We start from the raw sequence: 19,420 nt of genomic DNA on the forward strand, positions 1-19,420 counted from the left end.
TTTTTAATTTTTTAGGCTGAGTCAAGTGCTCAGGTCAACATCAGACTGTGTGTCTGTGTGAGTCTCTCATTCCTTTCCTCTCAGGTCTCTGTCACTTTGTTCTTCCTTACACCCACATCTTTATCTGGCCTGAGCCTTGTGGCCCTCTTTGTACTCTGCTCTCTACAGCTTTTTAGAGCAGGTGAAGCTCAGCCCATCCTGATGCTGGTCTCTCTCCTCCCACTTTGAACCCAGACCAGCTAGTTTGGCCACTTTACTCAATGGAAGACTTGATGCTCTCCTACTTACTTTATTGGCTGTGAATGCTGGGATGGGCAACTCTGACGACAGAGAGGGCCACAAAAGTTGTACCCTCGTTACCAGAGGGTCAGACTGTGACCATGCACTTCCACCAGTGGGATACTCACAATTAATCTATAACAGCTGCTAGTTTGGTGAGAAGAACACAATATATACCTGTGATTGAAGTTTTTCATACCAATATTTCTACTTTTTATATTTTCGAGCAAAAATGCCCAACATTCACCAGTTTAAACTTTTCTTTGTCTTATCTTTTTAGCTTTTTATGTGGCTGGTTTTAAGTTGTTACCTGGTCAAAACAGGCAATTTCAAGACAGTAGCACCTTAAGCTTTAGGAATTTGTGATGTCTGTGAGGTCTGAAAACATAACCATTAGGGTTATCTAAAAACTTGTGCTTGGATATTAATATTTTTAACGGCAAGTCCATGTTACAAACTGGAAGCCAGGGGTTTGAAAGACATATACATATATACATACATATACATATATATACCTCTGCTGCATTGATTTTGAACACCTTTTAGTGACGTGCAGCTCAACACATCTTTGTAATGCAGCCCAGATAGCAATCCAGTGGGCCAAGGGGTCAAAGGGGTCAATTCTTATTTCTGACTTGTTCTTGATATTTCACTTTTTCTTTGAGAGATACTTGATTTTTTTCTAACATCTTCACACCTCTGACATTTGAAACAGCACAAACATCACTCTTTGGCTGAATATTTCCTCAATTCATCGATTAGTTGTTTGGCCTATACAATTCAGAAGAATTGGAGACATGCCAATCAGTTTTTCAGGAATATTCACCTGCATTTTCACTTTTGAGTAAGTAGTCTAGAACTGCTCAGCCTGGACCTAATGTAAAAGATCCAGCTAGTGAGAGAAATACAATTTTCAATACCTTATTTTTTGTCATTTTAACCAGGAGATTCTGGAAAAGGAAACATTAGATTGTATCTTCAAGGCACCTTCCTGGCTGAATGAATAATAAAAAATAAATAAGACGGACTGACAGTTCTTCTTTAATTAACAGACCCTTCTACACTGTACTGTGTCGAGTTTCACATAAATGAATGCAAATAAGTATCCAATGATATGAGAACATGAAAGCGGTTTGACCCGTTTGTCTCCCTCATTGGAAAAGCACCCCTAACATCCCCTCCTCTTGCCACACTCCACAACAGTGACTGTGTTGAGCCTTCATTGCCACTATGCGTGTGTTTAGGTGACAGAAACTCGTAAATGAACCTTAGTTTGGACATGCCGTTTTTTTTCCACGAGTCGTTAATCAAGGTTTGCTTCCCTGTTGGGCACGATATCCGTGGTTAACATTTAAACAGCCATATCAGCTCCTATTCTCATTGGAGGGAAACCTGGGATACTCTATTCATTCTTACTCTGCGTACGTCAGAGCATTTGGGATGTTGAGGGTCTTTCCAGAAACCCAGAAAGTGTTCAATAAATATTTTCTTAATATCTTGTTTCTGCATTATTGTCTAAGTGGCCAAAAGAGCTGTTTAATAACAAATAAAGTGAATTTTTGTATGACCAACCTTCCTATCTGGATCTTAATCTACAGCTTTTTATATCCTCATAAGTGCAGTAGATTACCAGAAAATAACACCAAAAGTTCAGGATTCCTTGTCCTGTATTTGAAACATCTTATCATGTCCTCCTGTTTGACAACTGTTTGTGTTTTTCACCAATGGGGACAAATTAAGTTAAATAGCAGAATCAAAGAGTGGAGAAACATATGACATGCACATGTTTCCTCCTGAATGGTTCGGGGACTATGAAAATGAATGAAATGCTACAGTACGGCCTTTACAGTCACCAGATCTCAACCCGGCTGAGCACCTTGGACTCTTCTGGACACATCAAACCTCACTGAAACCTGCACGGTCAGTTTCTCTTCTGGGACACCAGCATGGACCTCAGCAGAGCTGTTTGCACGGCAGCTCTGTGGACAGTTTATGAGTAAACTGGCTGCAATGATCGCTACCCAAGCTTAAGATAGATCTGACACCAGTATCTAAGGTCAGTGGTGATCAGAGGGTCTCTGTGAGGGCAGCAGGAAACAAAGAAGCGCCCGTGGCTGTGACTTGACCTGTAAGGTCAGACATCAACAGAAAACCTGTTGGAAGGAACCAGATCAGACCGGCACCAGGCCGCCATGGTGGTTTTGGTGTAAATAAAAGAACAAACTCAATGTTACACCATCAGAGTTACATTGAGTTGAGTTCCAAAGGCAATAAATCAACATCAATTTGTTATTCATAGTGCATTTATAACTAAAAATAATCAACACATCTGATAATCGATTGTTCATTTAAATCATTTATTGAGCAATAAGGCTGAGAGGCTAAAGCTAAGACAGCAGCTCCTCGAGGCTAATGCTTGGAGCTAAATGCTATGCAATGTTAAACAATTAACTGAGTAAATAGAAAAATAACAAAGTTGGACATAATTAAAATAACCACAGTGCTGTTTAGCTCTACTGTCCGCTCAGTGAATGCATGTAATAGAGCCCAAACAACTGCTCGATTCATTTGATGATCTACAGAAAATTAATTGCAACTATTATGGTAATCGATCGATTGTTTCAGTCATTTCACAAGCAAACATGTGAAACATTCCCTGGTTCCAGCTTCAGAAATGTGAGGAGTGACTGCTTTTATTCATCATACATGATAGTAAATTGAATATCTTTTGGTTTTGGACTGTTTGATACAATTAGAAGACTTCACTGTGGATATTTCTCATTCATTTCCTTTTCTATTTTGCACTTTCGCGACTGCTGCAGCGTCTTGATAACAGCGCAGGAGGGTCACACCTGCAGCTCAGTGGTTGTATGTTCACACGGACAACAGAGCACATGGTAGAAACACACAGTGCTGCACAAAGCTCCAGATCAAACACAAACATGAAAACCGACGGGAAGGTTTACAGTAATGCTGAGTCACGACGAGGAAGAAACATCAGCGAGAGTCAGACACAAAGGAAACTGGAATCTTCCCCATTCTTGTGATGGTGATACCAGTTGTCAGTGTTTATATTTGGATTAGTCCCAGACAATATGTTTATCTGTTTCTTTTTCATATGCTGTTTCACTAATACAAAAATATAACTAAAAAACGTAAAGAACAAAAAAAGAAAGACGACAGTTGAGGAACAAGAAGGTCTTAAAAAAGTCTGAATTTTGGCACAACAAATACAGCTGTATTTTTCCCACCACTGAATGTAGCTGTTTAGGGAAAAGTCACTGCATGTTAATCTGCCTCACGGCCTGTTTATGGTGTCACATTGCAGAGGAAAGGATGTTTAATAAGAACAGTGAAACCTGCATGGACGTCAGTCGGATGAAGGACGAGTCGAGGTTTACACTTCAAGTGAGTAGCACAGAATTGTTGAACCAGCATAAAATCACTGAGGTGACCTTTGATATGTGCACCAATCTGATATTACAGAACTCATAAAACCCCTATAGTGTATTCTAACAAGTGATTGTCCACAATATAAATGTAATAACCCAGAATACGTTTCTACATGGTGTCATATCAACACTTTGATGCCGCATCATACATAGAAAATGACCACGATGACATTCATACTGCACGCTCACAGCGTCACCACCACACCCAATTAATCATTTAACACCTGTCAGACTCTGCAGGAAACATGAAACACCAGAGAGACATTTCTTTATTCAGAAAAGCAGAATTAGCCAATAAAATGAATCACTCACCTCAGGAATCTCAGCTGCTCATTGATGTTGATGTCAGTTCATTCAGGGTGTTTTTCTGTTTTAATATTGTTGTTTGCTGTGAGGAAAATCTCAGCCTGCACTTGTGATGCTGTTCAAAAAGACAAGAGAGCGATTAGAGGAGATTGTAAAAAGTATTTCCCTTAACACTGGGCTGCTCGTCAAATTGATACACATGAGCTGTGCTGTTGAATGTAGAAATGTGTCCTAGAACATTTTAGAATCAAAACACACAACAGGTTGTTTGGAGGACACTTTGCATTGCTGGAGCATTTATTCAACTTACTGTAAGACACATCTTCCACCTATTAATCATTAGAATTATTGACTGTTTCCCTTTTCTATGAATTATTTAACAGATGTCAGAGAATCACAATTATAATCAGGGGCATGGCCCAATGTGACTATCAATTAAAGTCAAAGATATCCACATACTTTTTGTTCAAAAGTTGTTACTATATAATACCATTAGCTGTTTAACAAAGTAAAAAAAAGCCTGTGTGGTTGTAAGAGTCCAAATCCAGGCACTGCAGAGCAAAACTTCACCCAGAGTGCTGCAACTTATCTGACGGCCACTAGAGACTCCTATAAGCTCATCACACACATTAAAAGAGAGAATAAGACTGGTCAGCAGCAGTGGATGCAGTAAACTGGACAAAGTCTCTTCTAGTCGTTGCTGTTAGTCTGATGTTGTCTGAAACCTAATGTTTATTTGACACGTCACAGTGGGAACAACAGATATAAATACTCAGACGTTCGTAAAAGTACAAAAGTATTTCCATCAAAATATACTTAATATAAATAATACTAAAGTGAAAGTGTTCACTGAGCAAATTCTTCTTCTTATTATTACTATTATTCTTATTATTATTCAATAATGTATACATCGCTTTGATGTTGAAGCTGGTAATCAATAAAGTTTTGTCATAATCTATAACTTTACATTGTCATTTATTTGTTAATTTTATTTTGCATTAAGAAGCAGAATCTGCAAATAAAGAGTACTACACTATATTAGGCTCTGGATGGTAGTACCAGTAGTAGTAGAAGAAAATGAAAATACACAAGTAAAGTACAAGTACCTCAAATTTGTACTTGAGTAAATGTACTTAGTACTTTCCTCCACTGCTAACAGCTAACATTACCTTTTGTATGTATGTAAGACTGAATAAACGGTAAATTAATGCACTTAAATGTCTTTATAATCAATAAACCTTCAGTCAAACTCATCCCAGGTGATCAGATTAAACAGTCACACCAACTTCCACCGTGTTTATGATTCATATCCCAACCTGATCTCTAATAGCTCGCCGCTTCCTCTGCGCAGGTGTTAGCCTACCTGTTGATTCACCATGCTAACAGGCTCACCGGTGCGCGCGCGGCGCCTCGCGCTCTGCTCACATGACGTTACCCAGCATTCTGCGGGACAGAAACCGACAGAACATCAAGGAAGAGGATGAGGCTCGGTGAGTGCAGGCGCCCAAAACACCCAACAAAACTCACATTTACACGCTCGTTCCCGCCGTGTTTGGCGCATTTGTGGCGTTTAGGGGATGTTAGCGGCGATTATGACACGCTGTCACAGTGTTTGGGCGGTTTTTCGTGGCTCTGAAGCCGAAAGCAACAGGAGGATCGGTTGTTCGAGCCCGTCAAAGGTGTTATGGGTGAAGTTGTCACCCGTAGCAGATGGTGCTCTGCTCTATAACAGTGGGGGCGGATATATGAGCCTTTTAAAGCCTGAAGTTTGTGTGAAGAAACGACTGAAAATGGCGGGGATGTTTTTTTTAGCAGTGAGAGAAGCTGATGTCAGACATGAGTGTTGTGACAGAGGCTGTTTAAGGCACAACCCAGGCTTTTATTTTGGTGATTTTATTTTGGAGATTCAGCAGGCAGGACTGTAGCTACCACGAAGACACTCAGGTCAGGGCATCTGTCATTTTTCTGAATTTAGGGCTGCAATTACCAATACTTGAGGAATAATAATTTAATGGTATCATATATCGTACTGTAACAGTCACAGGGGACAGTTTTCTGCTTTGAGTGCTTTTATTTTTAATGCTCTAAGTACATTTTCCTGATTATGAATATAAATGGAATAACAGATTGTTGGTTTATTTGTTGGCAATAAGACAAATACAGAATAACACCAGACCTATCCTTATAAAATCTGATCAAGATATTTCTCAGCAGCTGATAGTTGTCTTTAAACATAACATGAACATTTTTGATAAAGTTCCCTGAAGTTTAATTGAAGCATTGTCTGACCTCAGAGCGTCGTCTCATAACGGAGACACTATTTCTAAATCAACACAAATATATCTTTAGCATTTTTGTTCTAGTTCTCACATTGCGCCCCATAATGTTAAGGAATTCTACATTGAAATATAATTAAAATCACAATGAAGAGGGGAAACACAATAATTTAAGAGAATTAAATGAAACACAATGCAACAAAGCAAAGAGAAAACACAGTCAAAGATAAGAAGGCCAACTGTTTGACCACTTTTATCTCTGCTGTCATAGTTACAAAGCTATATGACAAATTATAATCACTATAATCCCGTCTGATGGGACAGGCGTTTATCTGTGATTAGACTTTGGGCAACTATTGACAACTCTCAACTTATGTCCTCTGTGTTGTTTGTTTCGGACGAACTGAGGAGAGTTTTACCTGTTACAATTACACACAGGCTGACTTTGATTTTCTTTACAGTCAATATTTTCTATTGTGACTGTTTTTAAATGCTGAGCAGAAAATAGAAAAACACCTATAAGTGTGTGTCTAAACTGTGATAAAGCCTCCAGTGTTTATGAACATTGTCGTGACTAGAACAGTGTCCTGATTTTACTTTGAGCTCCAGGCTGTGTGCGCTGACTGCTGCTGTTGGCAGAGAAGACATTTTCACGTTTTATCACATTTACAGCCGTTCTGCACAACGTGTGTCGTGCCTACATTAACATTAACATGATGGCTTTGTTGTAGTTTGGTAACATGTATGACTAATGTCAGTGAACTCTACATGTTATTTCCTGCTTACTCGTTATGTATGGTCATTTTCTCCCCATAGACTTCTATTAAAGAAGTGGACTTAGCCACCGTGACGTCATATTCAGGTGTATCATTTTATTTATTAATTCATTCATTCATTCATTTTATTTTTGTTTTATTCTTTTATTTCTAGGGAGTCTACTGTAACATTTGATTACCCGTTTGGCTAATTCTGGCACATCTACAACAGTGTTGATTAATAAACACTTTCCCTATTAAATGAATGGATTAATACAAAAATAATTGTTAGATGCAGCTTGGTGTAGCTTTTTAATTTAAACCAAAAAAAAGGTGTACATGAGGTGTTTTTCATTTTCAGAGTTTGTCACTTCTCTAGACAGGGAGTAGACTCTTGATGTACAAGCGTGTCTTGTCTCATTTTGGCGAATTTTTATTTCTTTTTTATTGACACTAAAGAGAAATTGCTTGAACAGAGACTAGAGTTTGTGCATCATGTGGCCTGTTGTTGTTTGTTGTAATTAAAATCATCTCCAGTGCTTGACGGCCTACTTTTAAAGTGCAATCCTCAGGCTGCACTGTGACTTCAACCCTTGACCAAACTGATAACAAGAGTGTAATCATCAGTGAGTTTCATTGCAGTAGATGAGGTCATTAAGATCTGTGTGTGTTTACCCTCAGGGTGATGGTCCCTTTTATTCGAGATGTAGCTACAGTTCACATCACATGTCTGCTGTGTCGACAGCTACAGACGAGGCAGATAAAAAGGAGGTCTAAGAAATCCCTGACTCAGAGTTTTAACTCCTGCTCTTGTCTCTCCGTCTCTCACAGCCTCAGACATGGATTACAAGGTTGTGTTTGCAGCCTTGGAGACCGTATGTGAGGACAACATTTCTGTTATGTGTGGGCCTTCTGATTTGCCGTATGGCGCTGTTGCCAAGCGCCTGGTCACATGTATGAAACGGATTCAGGAGCACGGCCGAGCCCTGGAGCCTGTGGTCGCCAGCTTCACCACCGTCTTCCACCATTATGACTTTGACGCACAAACACCAGGGAATGGCTACCGCACACTGGTCAAGGTATGACTGATGCCTCTGACATTATGAGGTATTACCTTTTGTGAGACAAAACAAACAAGTGTGTTTACTGTTTGGTTTTGGCTTGCAGTTGGTTAACAGCAGGGTTTTAAATGCACCATTTTAGATAATTACTAAAACATTAGGGCAGCAACTTACAATTACAATTACAATTGTGTTACAATTACAATTCATTATTTATTCTTTTGATTGCTATATTAGAAGATTTGAGCTATAAAATGTCAGAAAATCGTGTAACCTGTACATTACAATTATAGCTAAACAATGAATTGCAATATTACTGTATGGCCAAGTACAATACCCACATCGCAGAGCTGTGATTTTTCAAATCAAGGTCAAATGTGTCACAACATGCAGTTATAAAAGAAGCGCTGTAGTGCTACAGAAATGCCACAGCCTACAAATCATACATGTTTGTTTGGTATCCCATCAAAAAAAATCACATCATCATCATCTTTATATTTTTCTCTCAGTGAAAATGAAATGCAAAAGTTACCGTTCCCTCTAAAATCATGTATTGTATCACACTTACAATATCTGTCACAGTAATCGCAATATGTGATTTGTCCAAGAGTCAAAGTCCAAAACTATTTATTTATTTTAAAAGAAGACTGAAAAAATGCAGCAAATATTCACACTATTGATTTATATATGCTGCACATTTATCAAAAGATAAGACTGGTGTTATTCTGTTTTTTTGTTATTGACAAAAATGATCACATAAAAGATCAAAACAATGTGTTGATTTGTCTGTCCCCTCTCCCGTCAATGTGGCTCTTTCATTCTCTTTTTGATAGTTTCTGGACAACAATGGAGCTCTATGGCGGAGAAATGAGAAACGCTACATCAAGCTTTGACCACACAGACTTGCTATCATTGTTGGTTTTTGTAGGATTTGTTCACAATAACAAAAATGTGGTATATCACCACGCTTATCGTTCAAATGACTCCTTTGTTTTTTATCTTTCTTTCAGGTCTTGCTTTCCTGCCTTTTGCACATCATTCACAAAGGCCGTTACATCGCCTCTAATTACAATGGTGCCTTCTTCCGGGCGGACCACAATGCCTCTGAGATGGAAGCGTACTGCAGCGCTCTGTGTCAGCTGAGGGCCCTGCTCCACCTCGCCCAGCAGCTGATCAACGACAACGACTACGGCCAGCTGTACTCCTTGCAGGACGGGGACCTGACCAACAAGTTTGTGCAGGAGTACAGCTCCATGCACAAAGCCTGTTTCTATGGCCGCTGTCTGGGCTTCCAGGTCAGTCAAAACCGACTGACTTCACATAATTCGCTTTTTATTTTCACACAATTTTTCAGTATGTTGTAATTCCTTTTCTCACCAAAATGTGATTCAAATAACTTGTTGATTGTTCTGATCGCATGTAGTCAAACATCAGATATTTTAAAACTTGGGCCCTGCTTTAACATAGGTGGGTTTGAATTGATAGGTACAAAAACTTTTGGAATTAGTCCAGTAGATTGTCTCAGCCAGCAGCTACAACCAGACTATGGACTATATACAGTATATTGACTATAGACAATGACTGCAATAGATACTTTGGGGCAACTCATCCTTACAGAAGAAGTCCCATGAAAGTGATTTCAGTGAAGTGTCTAACAGCATTATGTCTACAGAGATAGACCTGCAAGATCCTTTTTGTTAAACTAGCAACAGCAGTTAAAGTGCTGGCTTCAAAGCACCAGACTCCATTGACAAAAATAGTAATTTTACCTCACAGAACATGGTAGTTGCTAGTCTAGTTGCTGTGGCTTTGGTGTTTTAACACCAAGGTAACTTATTTACTGTCCATTGTTTCTCTTTACAGTTCTCACCAACTCTACGTCCATTCCTTCAGACTGTTGTCATAAGCATGGTTTCATATGGAGAGACGTACGGTAAACAGCAGTCTGGCTTAGGTTAGTTTTTCATTTGTCTTCATATTGATGGAAGTCCTGCTTTGGCCTTTTCAGATGTGTTCATTGTTAAAATCACAACGTCCTCTTTCAGGTACGGCAGCCCTTTCCCTGCTCACATCAGGGAAGTACGTCATTGATCCAGAGTTGCGGGGCGCTGAGTTTGAACGTATTACCCAGAACCTGGACATGCAGTTCTGGAAGTCCTTCTGGAACCTCACAGAGTCCGGCCTGATAACAGTAGGCAGGGTCAAATGTTCTTCCACTCAGTCTGAAATTAGGTCCTATTTAATGTTTTATCTGCCTAATCCTCTACATGTCTTCCTCTGTCTTCCTCTGCAGGGCTTCAACAGAATAGCTTCTAGCCCAGTGCAGATGAACTTCACCCTGACTTTGCCTCCTGTCACTTTACGCCTCCAACTGGCCTCTGACCCCAATCTAACGACGACCGTGTCACCTCCAATAGCACACTGGGGCCCCGGGCCAGTCCACATGCGCCTCATCTCCTATGAGCTACGAGACGGACAGGTGAGGCTCCACAGGTCTAATACAGGGATGAGATGATTATCTGAAGAGAATGGCATGTTTTATTTCTCTGTGTCCTTCATTATTAATGACCTTATGACCTCCTTTATAGGACAGTGAAGAGCTGCTAGCCTTTTCTCGAACCGATCCTCCCCCCATCACTGCGTCCCATCTCCCCTGGGTACAGAAGCAACCTCGCTCCCCCTGGCTGCTCATCCACTTCCACGGAGGGGGCTTCGTAGCCCAGACTTCCAGATCCCATGAGGTACAATACAGAATGCATAATTCCAAAAGTCATATGTTCATTACTTCTACTTAAGCTCTCAATCCCATTGTAATAAATAACTAAAATTTAGCACCAGATCTTCCAGTCTTACCAGATGTTTCACAGTAATTAAATGCAATAAAAACAAGCAGCTGTTAGTGGTTTACAATTCATCACACACATTTTCTCTGTTCACCCCCTCATCAATCAGAATTATCTTCGAGGTTGGTCGAAGGAGTTGAGCGTACCTATTCTCTCCGTGGACTACTCTCTGTCACCTGAAGCGCCCTTCCCCAGAGCTCTGGAGGAATGTTTCTATGCCTACTGCTGGGCTCTGAACAACTGTCACCTGCTGGGTATGTGTATGACGTCACTACACAGGACTATAGTTAACAAACAGGGAGAATCTGAATTATCTTTATTTTAACAGATTAAATTGTAATTCTCTCAATATTTGGGGAAAGAAAGTCAGAGTCAGAGAGGACCAGTAACTACATTTACATGCACATTAATATTCCCCTATTATTCTGAACATAATATTATTCTGAATTTGATGTGTCATGTAAAAAGCATGTGAGATATGTTATTATTATTTGGGTTTTAAAAGCATCCTTCAGACATGTGTACAGCACATTCAGAATATGTGTCTCTATTAGGGGTTTTACCACAGTTTGCAGCACATGCTCTCTACGGTCAGCTCTGTGCATTGTAAACAAACCAACTAGCCAACAGTTTGTATGATCATGTTTGTGGGACTGTGTGACTTCAGTTTGTGTACTTCTCTAAATAGTCACTTACAGTTGCTGCATACGATGCTGCTTACGGACAATACTGCCCAAACATGAGATAAAAATTAGTTTTGTTAATATGGAAATCAGTATTTCCAAGTATTAATGTGTGAATTCACTGCAACAAACATGTTCTTTTGCAAAAATGCAAATGTGCTTTATGTGCCAATGTATTCACACAATACAGATGGCTGTTTATACAGAACGCCATAGAGAATCTGCACACATTAACAAATGCCCCATATTCCCTTTGCAGATGTAGATAGCACACACTGTTCCCTTTCCACTGTCCCTTTAAGGATATATTTAGTATGTACTAAATCTGGCATGTTAACTTGTTATCTTTACATTATCAGAACATTGGAACGTGGAAAGTGCCACATGAGCCCACTCACATGCAGAAAAGTAAAGAAATGTGGTTCAATAAATAGGGTATACTATAGGATTAAAGGTTAAATAGTATTATGGCTGCACCCAGTGGTATTTTTTATTGTATATTTAACTAACTAACTATTTATTATATTTTCAGATATTGTTTTGTCTATAAAATGTATGAAAAATCTCCATCAGAAATCAGAAGTGACATCTGTTAATGACCAATGTTTTGTCCAATATCATCTTGTCGTTTCAGCACGTAATTGTCGTGTAAAATGTCTCAGATAAAAACATCAAACGAACAGCCTGTTCTAAAATCCTCGCTCTTCATTAACATCAGTGAAATGTTTGTTAGTACTTCTGTCTTTGTGTCTCAGGCTCCACAGCAGAGCGGGTTTGTCTGGCAGGTGACAGCGCCGGAGGAAACCTCTGCATCACTGTGTCCATGAAGGCCATGTCCAGCGGCATCCGAGTCCCCGACGGCATCATGGCTGCCTACCCCGCCACCCTGCTCACCACTGACGCCTCGCCCTCCCGCCTGCTCACGCTCATCGACCCATTGTTGCCTCTAGGTGTTCTCGCCAAATGCCTCAATGCTTATGCAGGTATGTAGGGGTGTGTGTGTGTGTGTGTGTGTATGTGTGTGTGTGTGTGTGTGTGTGTGTGTGTGTGTGTGTGTGTGTGTTTCATGCCTCATTTAACAGAAGAGCACTTTCCGGCGTCACTGAAACCAAAAACAGAATCTTGATTTATGTGTAAACCATGACAGGGATGAGAAGAAGCTTTGCTTCCTGTCGCCTACATTAAAGTAAACAGGATGATGGTTTTACGTTTGCAGTAAAATCAATCTAGATAGACTGATTTCTAAATTTAGTTTAAAGGCACAGCATGCAGGATTTAGTGGCATCCAGCAGTGAGGTTTTCTTGTGCTAAATAATGAGTTTGACCTTCCATTTATCAAAATTTGGGTTCTCAAACTTCCCCACAACACAAACTGGTACTATTCTTTGTTCTTCTTCAGTGCCACTTAAAATTGTGAAAGATCCTTTAAATGTTCAGTATTATCCAGCATTACCTGATCATGTTGTTGCCATGTAAACCGTGAGGAGAAAGTAATAATCAGGATTATTAATTAGTTAGTCTTCCTCTCTTGCTGGTGTCTTTTCTCTGTTTTTCTGATATATTTCATCCCTTGTTCATGTCACACCATCTCCCTCCCAGGTGTAGACTATCAGGCAGTGCAGCCTGCAGTGGGAAGCAGCAGTCTGAGCTCTCTGGGTAGAGAGACGGCCGTGCTGCTCGGTGATCTCACACAGGGAGCCTCCAACTGGATCCAGTCCTTTCTGGACCCCATGCGGACTTCAGCTGGACCACGTTCACTGCCATCAGTGTCGAGGAGGTCCCAGAGCAACGAGGCTCCCGGGACGCCCACTCACTCCTCCACGGCAAACTGCGGAAGTCACATGAATTACCCAGATGGCTTTGAGCCCCTGCGCTCTGAGTGCGTGGCTTTTATTCGGCCGACTTCCTGCCCCATTATCAGGAACCCGTTTGTGTCGCCCCTGCTGGCCCCAAACGACCTGCTGAGAGGCCTGCCGCCTGTGCACATAGTGGTAAGAGAGCAGTGGGAGAGGTTCCCCTCATCCAGATAACAATTTAGTTTCATTTATTTTCAACATGGTGTGTAACTTCAGCAGAGGCACAGCTGCAAGTTTAGACACAGTCTTTCTAAAGCTACTAGAAGGGCCAGCAGAACATCTTCTTCCACCTGTGATCATAAATCATCATTTATCATAAATTTCTGGGGCAATGAGTCAGTAATTATTAGCCTGACTGAATTAACATTTTGTTTTACTTGATGAATTGATTTTGAATCAGCGAGAACATTTGTTTTGGATCATGTCAGCACATTCTGAAGATCGTCTTGTCTGAGAGTTTTTTTGTTTTAAACGTTAATCGTATTGAATTACACTTATGAACAAGGTTCACCACACTGAGGCTGGAAAGGATTATTATTTCATTACTTGATGTTTTTTAAATCAAATATTATATTGATTTTTCTATTGTTGATTTTTAAACACATAAAAATGAAAATTTAAAAGCCTGGAAAAACAGCCAAAGCATCAGATATATGAATTTGTATTCATTGGGCTAAAGCATGCAAAAAACAGATGGGTCTTTCTGGCTCAGTGTTGTCCAGTTTCAAACACACACACACACACACACACACCATACGCCAGCTTCATTTTCATATTTATTGGGTCTATTATAGAGCTAGACTGATAAATATGCCAGGCAGATATTAGCTTATTGCAGATGTATACTTAGCAAGTCAGGCTAAAATCTAATGTTCTCTACAGAGTTTGCATTTTTTCCAGCTGACTGTATTCTGCCTTTGTCTCCTGACTCCCGGCAGGCCTCTGCTCTGGATGCCTTGCTGGATGACTCAGTGATGTTTGCCAAGAAGCTGCGAGACATGGGCCAGCCCGTGAGTCTGACGGTGATGGAGGACCTGCCTCATGGCTTTCTCAGCCTATCACAGCTCACCAAGGAGACAGAGGTCGCCTCAGAAGTCTGTGTGGAGCAAATGAAGAAGATATTTAAGCAAGAAAACCCGACACCTACTCTTCGCAAACGGCCAAAGCTGGAGGAGACTTATCAGAGCGCCAGCCCTTCTGGCTGATTTATATGTCGTTCCTGGGGCTTTGTTGTTCTTGGATGAAAATCAGATGTGACATAATGTGGCGCAATAAGTTTAAGAAAAGGAAAAAAAGTCCGGAAAGAATTCTGAGAGCGCAACAAAAACTGTAAAACTGGAGGAAGGAGCCTTTACTGCACAACATTTTCTGTCAGCAACGATGATCTACAGAGCCTCTAAAATCGTTCTTTAACCAGCACTAATATAATCCTAAATAATAAGAAAGTATTTTTCTACCAAAATTTTCACCAGATGCACATTGAGATTTAACAGACTGACAGAAACGTCACCATAAGCAGCCCTCACAGGAACGTCTGAACTGATTATGTCGACAACGGGAGCTGTTGTGCCTTTAATTCAGGTGCTGCTGTATTTGCCTCAAGTATGAACAAATGCTTCATTACCAAACTGACCAGGATTAAAGGTTTACTTGCACTGTAGTATTATTATTACATTTGGATGAAATGTATAATCTTAGTTTGTCACGCGTTTACAACATATTGCTAAGGAGGCCTTCACCTTGTATTTACCAGCAGGATGTGGGTGTGCAAGTAACTTATTGTACTGTAAATGAATTCTTACTGTTTGTTAATATTAATATTTAACGCTGTTGTATTTAAAGTCTGGATTAAAGCAAAACTACAAGGACTGTTTGTTGGGCTTATTTGAAGATTTTGGACATACCGTGTTGGGAAGTGAGAAGTTTTATATGAATCAGAAGTTGTGTAATTCGACTAGCCCTTATAAGCACTTTGGTTATTTTTGCATGTATTCTATAGAAACATAGTAGAAAATTACCAGAGAAAACAACCAGAGTCACAACACATTTCAAACCCAGACATTATAATACTGAATCAGACTGTTTTGATAAGCCCTGAATCTGACCACTTTAACACAGCTTGATGTTTCCCATCCCTCATGATAACTCTCCACTAAATGTTTGCACTGTGTCTCGTCACAGTTGTCAGAGTTCCCATACGGTACACGTAAGATGTTTTTGACATTTCTTTTTCTCCTCTTCAGCATCTTCTACTGGTCACTCCTCATTATCAGCTGTGATGTTGCCGTGGGAAGCAAACACGCTTTAAATTTGAGGAGTTAAATGAGATGCCTCCTCGTCAGTAGGCGTCCAAACCAAAGACGTAATGCTGCTCCTCAGTTTTCTTGTGTTGGTGGGCACCAATGGTAAGTTTGAGCCAAAAAAAACTTTTTCACTGTGCTACATAGATAAAAAGACATTTCTAAGGGGTTAATATAATAGTGGTAATAATAATCTTGTTTTTATATACTCAGGCAAACAGTTTGGAGTTAAATATACCAGTGTTCTGCTTATTTAATACAGTTTTCCTCCTCATTTTTCTCTGCACTCTTTCTGTGTCTGTGTACTCTCCTCTCTGGCTGCCACCTACACAGCTGCCCTCGGCTTTGATGATAAGATCGTTGGCGGCTACGAGTGCAGGCCTCACTCCGTCCCCTGGCAGGTGTCGCTCAACAACGGCTGGCACTTCTGCGGAGGAACCCTGATCAATGACCGCTGGGTTGTCAGCGCTGCACACTGCTACAAGTCAGTCAGGGATTCAGACCTGAACACCATAACTCACTGGAAGAGGACTTCTTGTTTGTGTGTGCTTTAAGTGGCGCCTCCAGAAATAGTTTATGGGGGTGGTCAGATCAATTTGTACAGCAATTTCTACATTTTTGACACCATCCCTGCATGGTTTTTGTCCAGAACTGCATGGGATTAGCATTAAGTTGGAATTTCTGTAAACTTTTCAGTCGGACACCTCGAGGTAAGAGGTCAAGGGATCTCTTTCCCTTCACAAAATGTAGCCTCACTTTGTATCGCTATTGAACCCACTTCCTGTGAAACTAGCATGACTTTAGGGGGTCTAGTTTTATAGGGTGAGTGTCTTCTTCTAGTTTTAAATGTTGTAGCCCAGTACAGCCTCTGTAAGACAGTAATGATGGATGAGATGCCCCTGCTGGTCTCTGAGGTTTGAAGAAGGGCAGCAATTGTATCAGGGGGGCTGTGGCCTCCCCTAACCCCCCCTTTGGAGACTTTTCCTCCATTTTTTTAATGCTCGATCAAGATGCAGAGTGAGTGAGCGTCATTACTGCACTCACATTCTTTGTCATCGTTTTTTTACATCTGTACTTTTATATATATATGTCATGTATTTACATTGTACATAGACTTGTCTCTTGTCTTTTCTCCCTTTTAGTCTGTTAAAGTCTGTTTAAGTACACGAGAGCAGTGGGAAAAGTTAAATTCCTCGTATGTGTTCACATACTTGGCCAACAAAAGCTGATTCTGATTCATATCTCTCTCCCTCTGTTTCCTCTGTGGCCTCTCAGGGATGAGGACATCGAGCTGCGTCTGGGCGAGCACCACATCGGCTACAAGGACGGCCCCGAGCAGTTCATCGCCCCTGCTGTCGTCATCCGCCACCCAGAGTACGACCGCTACACCATCAACAATGACATCATGCTGATCAAACTTGCCGAGCCAGCAAAGCTTGATGAGTACGTCCAGCCCGTCGCCCTGCCCAGCAGCTGCGCTCCTGCAGGCACCCAGTGTCTGGTGTCTGGGTGGGGAGCCACCAAGAGCCCCTGTAAGAGAGAAGACATATTTGATCTGTGCAAAAGTTGCTTTCATCAGAGCTTCTTCAGTTCTTATAAGTCAGTAGGAGTCGTCACAGGTCGCTTCGTCCTTTAATGACTTGACTGCAGCAGATGTGATTGAAGATGATGTTAAAATGTCTCTGATTGTGTTTGTGTGACCCAGTCGGGTGTCTGAAATGCCTGAACTGCCTGGAGCTGCCCATCCTGTCCCAGCAGGACTGTGAGCGCTCCTACCCCAACAGGATCACCTCCTCCATGTTCTGCGCCGGCTTCCTCAAGGGAGGAAAGGACTCCTGCCAGGTACCTGAAGAAGAAATATATGAAAGATGATACTTTCAATTCAGGTCAATTTGACTTTGGTTTTGAATAATTATGTTCTTCTGATAGTTTTCATGCAATATTACAGATTTTGTGTCATTTAAAAAAAAATTCTTTCCCCCTTATCAGCCATTTGTTTATCTGCTTTTATTATAAATGTGTGTCTCAGTGGCATCTCCTGTGTTTCTGTGCAATATTACACTTTTTTTCTTCTTCTTTCTTCCCTTTTCCTCTACCTGTTGTTATCACTGTTGCCATTATATTAAGACATTTTTCCATCCTCCCCATCAGGGAGACTCTGGTGGCCCTCTGGTGTGTAACGGGGAGCTGCAGGGTGTCGTGTCCTGGGGATGGGGCTGTGCTGAAGAAAACCGTCCAGGGGTTTACGCCAAGGTGAGCTTCTGAGTAAAAAGTTTAAGGGTTTAAAATACTCAATTCTGCACTGGCACTGGCTTTTTTTTCCTCTTTTTTTAATCAATTAAGGATTTACAATTCATGGGAAAGTGCCTTTATTCATGTTTATCTCTTTAGGAGTTTGTCTGTGTGTGTTTGCTATTAGTTTTACTGGATGTTGCTGTTTAAATGGTCACCTGCCATTATTAAAAATGAACTTTTAACTCCTCTACTTCAGTAAAAGCTGTTATCAATAAGTAAATAAACTACAAGCAAAGCTCAGGTCTGTTGTGTTATTATTAGACCTTTCTAAAGATAGTTTAAACTCTGAGTATCGAGGATCATTTCATTTCATCTCTGATCATTTACCTTTTTGTATCTGGTTTATTATATCAACTTTTATCTGAGTGTAGCAAAGTATTCAATGTGTCTTCTTTAACATTACATATCTTTTTTTAAAGTTCAATATTCATTTTACTCCCCACAGGTGTGCCAGTTTACCGACTGGATCCGCTCCACTATGGCCTCTCACTGAAGATCACATCTTTCTGCCGCTAGCTGCTCATTTCATGTCAGCACAACATTTATTCATGAGGTCTTGGACTTTTTGTGGACTGTGTTTTAACAATGACAGTAAAATATCGGCAGTAACCAGCTAACACTATTTCTTGAACTTGAGTCACACAATTTTACTTCATCTGTCCTTTACTACTTTAGACCTGTCAGTGTTTTCTTGTGCTGGTTGGTTTTCTGGCTCAAATCCCTTCACAGACGAGATAAACATGTGGCAAACAGCAAAACCCTTCAGAACATTTTCAAGAATTATGACAAAATGAGCAAATAATGTGCTTTACTTTAAGGTCTAACCCTACACTTAAACTGCATCACACCGCAATGATAATATAACTTTGACAAAGTGAATGCCTGATACTTAAAAATGAATCATACATGATTTCTGGTTATAAGGATCTAAACTTTGTAAACGAACATGTATGGTTCTTTAAAAATCACAGACAGAACATTAAGGTTCCTTGTCCTAAATTGCTTTTTTGAACACTTTTTAAATGCACTTTTTATATCCCTTGAGTGCTGTTTTTTAATGGCAGTAGCCAGCTTTAACTGGCATGAAATTAGACAGCAGTGTGTTTACCTGAGTAGCACATTCTGACTCTCTTTCAGCTACTAATGAATCACAATTAGCTTTATTCATTGTGAACACATATAAGGAATTTAATTTGTTTTTTCCACTGCTCTCATGTACTTAGACATAAATAGAAAGACAGGGAAACAAGAACAAAGTAAAAAAGTATACACACATTTAACCTCTATGCACAATGTAAATGTATAAATATGTAT

General features: G+C 40.3%; 2 protein-coding genes across 2 annotated transcripts; both read left to right on the forward strand.

The window, feature by feature from the left end:
* Nucleotides 1-5,478: 5,478 nt before the first annotated feature.
* Nucleotides 5,479-15,379, forward strand: lipea (lipase, hormone-sensitive a). Its single transcript, XM_070846055.1, has 11 exons — nucleotides 5,479-5,527; nucleotides 7,900-8,147; nucleotides 9,140-9,424; nucleotides 9,993-10,083; nucleotides 10,175-10,320; nucleotides 10,423-10,608; nucleotides 10,718-10,870; nucleotides 11,082-11,226; nucleotides 12,411-12,638; nucleotides 13,255-13,646; nucleotides 14,450-15,379. The coding sequence occupies exons 1-11, from the start codon at nucleotides 5,518-5,520 to the stop codon at nucleotides 14,714-14,716; spliced, it is 2,151 nt and encodes a 716-aa protein (XP_070702156.1). The 5' UTR covers nucleotides 5,479-5,517; the 3' UTR covers nucleotides 14,717-15,379.
* Nucleotides 15,380-15,821: 442 nt separating this feature from the next.
* Nucleotides 15,822-18,735, forward strand: LOC139215194 (trypsin-2-like). Its single transcript, XM_070846076.1, has 6 exons — nucleotides 15,822-15,916; nucleotides 16,145-16,295; nucleotides 17,087-17,343; nucleotides 17,517-17,653; nucleotides 17,963-18,064; nucleotides 18,552-18,735. Exons 1-6 carry the CDS (start codon nucleotides 15,877-15,879, stop codon nucleotides 18,597-18,599), a joined length of 735 nt encoding a protein of 244 aa, XP_070702177.1. The 5' UTR covers nucleotides 15,822-15,876; the 3' UTR covers nucleotides 18,600-18,735.
* Nucleotides 18,736-19,420: the final 685 nt, after the last annotated feature.

Source organism: Pempheris klunzingeri, chromosome 16 (genome assembly GCF_042242105.1).
Source record: "Pempheris klunzingeri isolate RE-2024b chromosome 16, fPemKlu1.hap1, whole genome shotgun sequence".
Classification (NCBI taxonomy): Eukaryota; Metazoa; Chordata; class Actinopteri; order Acropomatiformes; family Pempheridae; genus Pempheris; species Pempheris klunzingeri.

Coding starts and splice junctions, on each gene's coding strand:
- LOC139215194 (XM_070846076.1), top strand. CDS start 15,877: ATGCTGCTCCTCAGTTTTCTTGTGTTGGTGGGCACCAATG. Junction 16,296..17,086: donor AGCGCTGCACACTGCTACAA/GTCAGTCAGGGA, acceptor GTGGCCTCTCAG/GGATGAGGACATCGAGCTGC. Junction 18,065..18,551: donor GTCCAGGGGTTTACGCCAAG/GTGAGCTTCTGA, acceptor TACTCCCCACAG/GTGTGCCAGTTTACCGACTG.
- lipea (XM_070846055.1), top strand. Junction 10,871..11,081: donor AGACTTCCAGATCCCATGAG/GTACAATACAGA, acceptor CTCATCAATCAG/AATTATCTTCGAGGTTGGTC. Junction 11,227..12,410: donor GAACAACTGTCACCTGCTGG/GTATGTGTATGA, acceptor TTTGTGTCTCAG/GCTCCACAGCAGAGCGGGTT.